At 43.3% G+C, this 9,060-nt stretch overlaps 2 protein-coding genes across 3 annotated transcripts in view; both read right to left on the reverse strand.

Moving 5' to 3' along the window:
- CASP8 (caspase 8, apoptosis-related cysteine peptidase) overlaps window positions 1-3,599 on the reverse strand; it is a 75,920-nt gene extending 72,321 nt beyond the window's left edge. Inside the window, exons 1-2 of the mRNA XM_011974502.1 lie at window positions 3,420-3,599; window positions 2,930-3,026 (exon numbers count right to left, since the gene is read on the reverse strand). The gene's annotated coding sequence lies outside the window, so the exon portion shown is untranslated. The remainder of the gene's footprint in view (window positions 1-2,929; window positions 3,027-3,419) is intronic.
- Window positions 3,600-7,376: 3,777 nt separating this feature from the next.
- Window positions 7,377-9,060, reverse strand: part of CASP10 (caspase 10, apoptosis-related cysteine peptidase) — a 48,996-nt gene continuing 47,312 nt past the window's right edge. For both annotated transcript variants that reach the window (XM_011974507.1, XM_011974503.1), the window contains one exon: window positions 7,377-7,858. In XM_011974507.1, coding sequence (XP_011829897.1) covers window positions 7,579-7,858 — 280 coding nt within the window. In that variant the 3' untranslated portion in view covers window positions 7,377-7,578. The remainder of the gene's footprint in view (window positions 7,859-9,060) is intronic.

Consider the following 9,060-nt stretch of genomic DNA (forward strand, 5'->3'; position numbering starts at 1 on the left):
TGGATTAAGAAAGCATGGCACATATACACCATGAAATACTATGCAGCCATAAAAAAGGATGAGTTCATGTCCTTTGTAGGGACATGGATGAAGCTGGACACCATCATTCTCAGCAAACTATCGCAAGGACAGAAAACCAAACACTGCATGTTCTCACTCATAGGTGGGAATTGAACAATGAGAACACTTGGACACAGGATAGGGAACATCGCACACCAGGGCCTGTTGTGGTGTGGAGGGAGGAGGGAGGGATAGCATTAGGAGATATACCTAATGTAAATGATGAGTTAATGGGTGCAGCACACCAACATGATACATGTATACATATGTAACAAACCTGTAGTTTGTGCACATGTACCCTAGAACTGAAAGTATAATAAAAATAATAATAATAATTCCTGCATGTGAAGGTTATTATGAGAATCAAATGAGTTAATACATGCAAATTCTTAGAACAGCTCCTGGCATGCAGAGTAAATTTATAATAATTAGGAACTTAACTGAGAAATAAAAGCATAAGTATATTGCTTTCATATAGTAGACACATTACATAAAAATGCATAAATTTTTATTATGTGGTCACATTATCTAAAAATGTGAAATTAACCAGGCGTGGTGGCTCAGGCCTATAATCCCAGCACTTTGGGAGGCCAAGGTGGGTAGATCACTTGGGGCCAGAAGTTTGAGACCAGCCTGGCCAACATGGTGAGATCCCCATCTCTATTAAAAATATGAAAAAAATTAACCAGGCATGGAGGTGGGTGCCTGTAATCCCAGCTACTCAGGAGGCTGAGACACGAGAATCACTTGAACCCGGGAGGCAGAGGTTGCAGTGAGCCGAGATGGCACCATTGCATTCCAGGCTATGCGACAGAGTGAGGCTCTGTCAAAAAAAAAAAAGAATTAAATAGCAGAAGAGACAGCTTTAAATGTTCAAAATGGTACCACAGGGAGAGGAACTGGGAAGTGGGGAGTAGTGAGATCTCCCACTGCTGAATGAATGCTGCCGTCTCCTCCTCTTTCTCAGTCAGGAGTATCTGGTAATACCTATTCCTTGCGCCAACTAGGAAATCACTGACTTCCGGCCAATCATTTATAGTCTGCTCCATTCCCTTCCCAATGTTCCCAGACGGAAAAGCACATGTGCAGATTAAAGCACAGACTCAGATTAAAAAGAGTTCCTTTATATTATACTGAAATCACTGATTGCTAACCAGGGCTCGTTTTAGAACTTTCCCTAAACAGTCTGAGCTTCCATAGTTGAATCAGCACTGGGCACCTCAGATGCTGTCTCTCAGGGCATCCTGGCCTTCAACACAAATGTCACCACATTGCCCACTTCAGTCATTCCTAAATGACTTTGACAATGTTTGTCATATTCCTTATTACTGGTTCTTTAATTTCCTGTATTTTTAATTGGCTCTCTTTACTGATATAAAAATTTACATGAACAAAGTTTTTTAAACGAACATTTTATATCACTACCACAAATGGAAAAGCACTGCATTTGCTACAAAAGAGGAACTGTAAAAAATAAATAAAATAAGAATGTAACACCGTTACTAAATTCCAGCTAGATACTATTGCTTACTCTTTTGTCAAAAAGGGAAATTAGCATGTTTTGAGACATGATAAGATATGTTAGCCCTGGCCAAGCATGGTGGCTCATGCTTGTAATCCTAGCACTTTGGGAGGCCAAGTAGGGTGGATCACTTGAGATCAGGAGTTCCAAACCAGCTTGGCCATCATGGTGAAACCCCGTCTCTACTAAAAATACAAAAAATTAGCTGGGTGTGGTGGCATGCACCTGTGATTCCAGCTACTCAGGAGTTTGAGGCAGGAGAATCGCTTGAACCCAGGAGACGGAGGTTGCAGTGAGCCAAGATCGTGCCACTGCACTGCAGCCTGGGCGGCAGGGCAAGACACCATCTCAAAAAAAAAAAAAAAAAAGAAGAAAAGAAAAAAAAAAATGGCTGGTGCGGTGGCTCACACCTGTAATTCCAGCACTTTGGGAGGCCGAGGTGGGCAGATCACCCGAGGTCTGGAGTTTGAGACCAGCCTGACCAACATGGAGAAACCCCATCTCTACTAAAAATCCAAAATTAGCCAGGCATGGTGGTGCATGCCTGTAATCCCAGCCACTCAGGAGATTGAAGCAGAATTGCTTTAACCTGGGAAGCAGAGGTTGCGGTGAGCCGAGATCCTGCCATTGCACTCCAGCCTGGGCAACAACAGCAAAACTCCATCTCAAAAAAAAAAAAAAAAGGGTAAGGGAATCATAAAGAATAACTGGCCAGGTGCGGTGGCTCACGCCTGTAATCCCAGCACTTTGGGAAGCCGAGGCGGGCGGATCATGAGGTCAGGAAATCGAAACCATCCTGGCTAACACGGTGAAACCCCCTCTCTACTAAAAATACAAAAATTAGCCAGGCACGGTGGCATACACCTGTTGTCCCAGCTACTCGGGAAGCTGAGGTGGGAGAATTACTCAAACCCAGGAGGCGGAGATTGCAGTGAGCTGAGATCTCGCCACTGCACTTCTGGCTGGGCGATAGAGCAGACCGCCTCTCAAAAAAAAAAAAAAGAATAACTTTTCACTATGTGAGCCATTTTTGTTTAGTGCATAATGTCTGCATACTCCCCAGTATCCCCTGCAGCTCCTCCACAGTTGTGGGGTCCCGCCCTACAGGAAGACAATGCATTTTAGCTCAGAGTACAGGTCTCAAAAACTTGGTTAAATATTTCCCCCTTCCACTCATACCAGTGTACAGGGAACGATAATGGATTAATGGATTAATAACCAAAGAGAGGGCAGGTAGGTCCCAACTGGCATCTGCTCCACTCGGCCCACTGGTGTCTAGACAGGGCACAGTAATAGTGTTCACCACTTCTCTTTCCCCCAAACCTCCTCTGGAAATTCCAGACTTACCTCAATATTCCCAAGGTTCAAGTGACCAACTCAAGGGCTCAGGCTGCCGAGGCCCAACCTCACGTGCCCAGAAAGTGGACGCACCCAGGGGTTGCTCCTGGAAGGAAGGAGAAATGACGGTGAGTAGAAGCCAGTGTCAGCCGCTCTAGCTGGGCCCTCCTTCTACTGATGTCTTGACCTGCAGTCCACAGCCTCTGGGCAAGGAACTAAAGTCGTTTTGAGCCAGCAGGGTCAGACTTCTAGAAGCAGCCAGCTAAGGTAAAGGATCTGTCCTTTACTCCCTGGAAAGCAGTCTGGAGAGGTGGAACCCGCCTAGACTTCAATATCAGACAGATCTGGATTCAAATCCCAGCTCTGCCTCTCACTTACTGAGGAATCTAAACAACTCCTTTTGTTTCACTCAGCCTCCATCTTTTCATGTGGAAAAGAACTGCTTGGTAAGGTTGCTGTGGGGAGTGAGTAAAGCAATATACGTAGTGCTTAATCTCACAGACAGCAGATGCTCCAGAAATGCTCATTCTCTTGCCCACTGGTATTCCTCAGGCAGCCACCAGTCACCTTCTTCTGAAGCTGTTGGAGGGGTACGGGCAGGCAGGAAGCTCAGTCTGAACAACCCGACTTCAGACCAGCTCAGACACAAGGTGAAACAGAAACCGAAAGCTCAGAGTACATGACTTACCTCCTCCAAACCTTTGCTCCAGCCACTGCCACTCCCCAGAGAATGCCCTCCCCATCTCCTCCCACCCACTGCAGAGAGTGCTCACATTCTCCACTGTTTATCAGACACTTGTTTCTCACTGCCTGGCACTGTGAGTTGTCATGTATTAACTAGTTTATTGTCTTCTTTGAAAAATAATTCTTTTAAAAAAATACCTTATCCATACACACAAAGCAGTCCCCCAATTCATGAGTGGATATGCTTGTGGTTTGTATTTGCGTTTTAATTACTAAGCAATCTGGTTCATCCCTTTGTGCAAAGCATTGCCTTAGGTTGCAGTGTAGGAAACTGTATTAGCTCATCCTCACACTGTTATAAAGAAATACCGAAGACTGGATAATTTATAAAGAGAAGAGGTTTAACTGGCTCACAGTTTCACAGGCTGTACAGGAAGCATAGTGACATCTGCTTCTGGGGAAGCCTCACTGTATTTATTTATTTGAAGGACTGATTTTTTACAAAGTGAAAACCTCTCTCATGGCCTCTTCAATGCCTCCTTGAGGTCCCCACTGTTGACATTTTTATTCTTTCAGACTTTTTTCTAGGCTTATAAAGCCATAGTAATTCTTGCTCCGCCACTTACCAGCTGCATGACCTTGGGCAAGTTACTTAACGTCTCAGTGCCTTCCTCGACTCATTCATAAAGTAGCTATAGTGATTCCTGCATGTGAAGGTTATTATGAGAACGAAATGAGTTAATACATGCAAAATACTTAGCTCCTGGCATGCAGAGTAAAGACATAAATACATAATAACTAGGAACAAATATTGTTTTACATATATAGAGAGAAAGAAAGACATCACATATACCATTTTGTTTACAAAAGTAGGGTAAGTATACTGTGCCAGTATCAATCATTGTGTCGCATCTGAGCTCCAAGTCCACCCTGTTCTGTTTGGTGACACCGAGCTACATCCCATAAAAAGATCTCCTTTGCCAGGTGGCACAATTTTAGGCTTCGTCAGTAGAGGGCACCAGAGGGACGGTGCAAGGCCTAGCAAAGGACTGGGTTTCTCTTCCGGATTCTGGTGCTTTTCTTCCTGCTCTTAACGCCATGACTGCCAGCAGCTTGTAGAACAACACCCAGTGGTGCTCACCTTCAGGGAACTTTGGCAGCCTCCCAGCGGGCAGCTTCCTGCTCACCAGCTGGGGCTTGCTGACTGCAGACAGCTTGAGTGCTCTTGTACCTTTAGCAGTTAGCCTCCTTTCACTAGTTAATAATTCTTCCTATTCCATTTTCCCTTTCAAATTCCTGGTGTGGTTTCCATCTCTAACTGGACCCTAACTTTAGCTCATGCTGAGTATCTATCAGATAGCTTGCAAAATTTATTTAACCATTCCCCTATTGAAGGAAAAGTGAGTATTACAGTTTCCAGTGTTCGACTGTTACACACTGTGCAGTAATGAACATGTGTTTTTCATCCACATGACTGTTTTTGAAAGAAAAAAACTCCTAGAAGAGGAATAAATCGTTCTGCCGTAGGGTTGTGCATTTAAGTCTTTGAAAAATGTTGTGAAATTGCTCTCCCTATAAGGTTGCACCAATTTATATTTCCAAAAGTAGGTGAAAGTGCCCACTTCCCCACACCCTCACCAACCATTTTTCTTTAACATGTATTAATCTTAGGGGTAGCGTCTCATTGTTTTAGTTTATTTTGTGCAGTTACTAAGGAGATTGAATATTTTTTCATAACTTTGTTGTCTATTTTTATTTCTTCTGTACAACACTTGCTCATATCCCTTATTCATTTTTTAGTTGGATTGTCGCTTTTTTATAATTCGTAGAAATTCTTTGTTGATTCATTCCTAAAAGTATGTGTAGTTTTACAGATTTTATTAAGGGCCTTTGTTCTTAGTTATGTAGCAAACGTTTTCCCCTGATTCGTTTCATGTCTTTTTTTATGTGATAAAATATGCATAACATAAAAGTTACCATTTTCATCATCTTAAGTGTACAGTTCAGTAACATTAAGTACATTAATACTGATGTGTAACCGGCACTCATCTCCAAAATATCTTCATCTTCCTAACCTTCATTGTATGTCTTTAAATGCATTCTTTGTGTCTTATATTATACAAAAGCTTTACATTTTTATCTATTCTAATTTATCAACCTTTTCCTTTATGACTTCTGGCTTTTACACCTTGCGTAGGGAAATTTTTGCTGGTGCTGTATTTTCTATATGTTCTTTTAATGCCTTTCTAGTCTTGTTTTAACGTTTATATCTTTAAGCCATTTGGCATTTTTGTGCTGGTATGCATGGTCTGAGGTGGGCTTCTAACTTTACTTTCTTGTGGGAGGGCCCGATTATCCTAATACCTTTTTTAAAAATTATCTTTTCGCTCGGTTCAGTGGCTCACGCCTGTAATCCCAGCACTTTGGGAGGCCTAGGCAGGCAGATCATGAGGTCAGGAGATGGAGACCATCCTGGCTAACACAGTGAAACCCCATCTCTACTAAAAATACAAAAAATTAGCCTGGTGTGGTGACATGCACCTGTAGTCCCAGCTACTCAGGAGGCTGAGGCAGGAGAATCGCTTGAACCGGGGAGACAGAGATTGCAGTGAGCCAATATCACGCCACTGCACTCCAGCCTGGGTGACAGAGCGAGACTCTATCTCAAAAAAGAAAAAAAAAAATCCATCTTTTTTTAAAATTATTTTATTGTGTCACTTTTGCCAAAAAGTACCTGCCTTCTCTCCCAAAGCAGATTATCATTTCCTAGAAGGGAGGGACATTTCTTGCATCCGTAAGTTTCCTTCCAACCTGGCAAGTAGTACATATTGTACATGTTGGTTGGTGGTGTGACTGATAGGAAGTTGAATGAGAACTAGCACATTTTTAACGAAGCAAAGCAGCAGCTATCAGAACTCAGAATCAAATAAAAGCTGTCCCCCAATTCATGAATGGATATGCTTGTGGTTTGTATTTGCATTTTAATTACTAAGCAATCTGGCTCATCCCTTTGTGCAAATCTTTGCCTTAGGTTACATGTAGGAAACTGTATTAGCTCATCCTCACACTGTTATAAAGAAATACCGAAGACTGGATAATTTATAAAGAAAAGAGGTTTAATTGGCTCACAGTTCCACAGGCTGTATAGGAAGCATAGTGGCATCTGCTTCTGGGGAAGCCTCAGAGAGCTTTTATTCATGGCAGAAGGCAAAGCAAGGGCAGGCATCTTACATGGCAGGAGTAGGACCAAGAGAGTGCAGAGGTGCCACACACTTTTAAAAAACCAGATCTCATGAGAACTCTATCACAAGAACAGCACCAAAGGGATGGTGCTCACCCATTCATGAAGGATCCAATCACCTCCACCAGGCTCCACCTCTGACACTGGGGATTACCTTGACATGTGATTTGGGCAGCACCACACATCCAAACCATATCAGAAACAGAGAATGGGTAAGATATTGTTTCTGCCCTTATGAAGTTTGTGATCCCTAAATGCCCATCACTAAGGCGCTAGTTAGAGCACTGATGATCCATACATTCAATGGCGCTGTAGCAGTCATGAAAAGGATCAAGCAGCTCTATATGTTCTGATACAGAACAGTCTCCAAGATGTGTTAAATGAGCTAACCAAGGTGCAAAACAGTCTGCTAGTATTCGTGGGGGGAAAATGAGGGAAGGACACACATACACGTATGCTTATATAAGAATAAAATATCTCTGAAAGAATATTCAAAACATTAGAAACAATAATTATCTCCATAAAAGGAAATGAAGGTTTGGAGGACAGTGTGAAATTCACTTTTCCCCATGGACCATTTTGTACTGTTTAAATTGTTTAACCATCTAGTTGTAGTTCTATTTCTAAATAAAGAAAATGGGAATTTTATAAGTATGTTTACAATGAAACAAGAAAGATGACACAGGTATACGTGAAACAGTAGGGGAGCAGAAGAGTGCTAAATTCAGAAGTCTCAACTTTGTTGCTCCAGAATCACAAGGTGGTGCTGTGAAGGGAAGTTTCCGTCTTGCTGTAGGGCGTTGTCAATCTCAGGCGATGTGGCTGGAGGGCAGGCAAAAGGAAGCCTCTGGAAAGAACTAGGAAATGCTGCTCCACCTGTGCGTGGGGGTCGAGGTGTCTGTGCAGAGATGGCAGTGGGCAGGAAGGTTGCTGAGATCTGAGTCTGTTTAGCACCCCACACTGCTCTCTTCCTGCCCCTGATTTCCATTGTCTTTTCCAGAAATTTCAACATCCTACTGAGCACAAAGAGAAATAAAAGGGGAACTCTCATTGAGTGATTTGTCACACGCAGGGACCTGAAGAGTCTGGACACTGGCATAACTTTTTTATGGGCAGCTGTACTTTCAATTCCTGGCAGAATGACTCACATTTCTCATAAGTAATGGAATAGTCTATTTTTTTATTTGTTTACAATCTTCAAGATAAACCAAGCCCATTTCTCACAGGCCTGAAACTGTTGATAAAGTTGACTTATCCTTGATGTTTCAAGATGGTAACTCAAGTGGAGAGACTGTGGCTCGTATCTCCAAGGCTACTTAGCTTCTCTGGGCCTTGATTTTCTGATCTCTAAAATGGGAACTAAAACACCTCTCCGTCACTCTCATCATCATTTTTAGCAGCAGCAGGTGGCTAAACCCAAGGGCTGGAGTTGTTAATTTGGCAGCAGCAAGAAGCCCCAGGCCAAAACTGGCTCACTGTCCCCTTGCAGTGTGGCCAGACTGAGCCTTCAGAAAGGCATGAGTGGTAGGGGTGAAGATTCTCACTCTCTGATCCCTTCTGCCCTAGTGGAAGGATCCTTCTGAAGTTTCTATGGATTTTTTTTTTTTTTAGAGGGAGTCTCGCCATGTCACCCAGATTGGAGTGTAGTGTCACTGGCACAACCTCGGCTCACTGCAACCTCCACCTTTCAGGTTCAAACAATTCTTGTGCCTCAGCCTCCCAAGTGGCTAGGACTACAGGTGTACATCACCACACCTGGCTAATTTTTGTATTTTTAGTAGAGACAGGGTTTCACCGTGTTGGCCAGACTGGTCTCATACTCCTGGCCTCAAGTAATCTGCCTGCCTCAGCCTTCCAAAGTGCTGGGATTACAGGTGCGAGCCACCATGCCCTGCCTCTAAAGATCTTTTTGAAGGTTCTTCAAATGGTGAAATAGCAGCCTGATCCAATAGAGTGCTGAGCGTCTAATTGTACATTCTGAGTGGAGGAATGCCAGCAGCAATGTGTGCGTTGTGGGTGTCATGGTGAAGATGACTGACTCTGTAGATGAACCCCTTGACTTACACTGATTTGTTAGATACCGGTTTAGGGGCCGGGCACGGTGACTCAAGCCTGTAATCCCGACACTTTGGGAGGCCGAGGCGGGCGGATCACGAGGTGAGGAGATAGAGACCATCCTGGCTAATACGGTGAAACTCCATCTCTACTAAAAATA

This window comes from Mandrillus leucophaeus, unplaced genomic scaffold (genome assembly GCF_000951045.1).
Source record: "Mandrillus leucophaeus isolate KB7577 unplaced genomic scaffold, Mleu.le_1.0 Scaffold146, whole genome shotgun sequence".
Lineage (NCBI taxonomy): Eukaryota > Metazoa > Chordata > Mammalia > Primates > Cercopithecidae > Mandrillus > Mandrillus leucophaeus.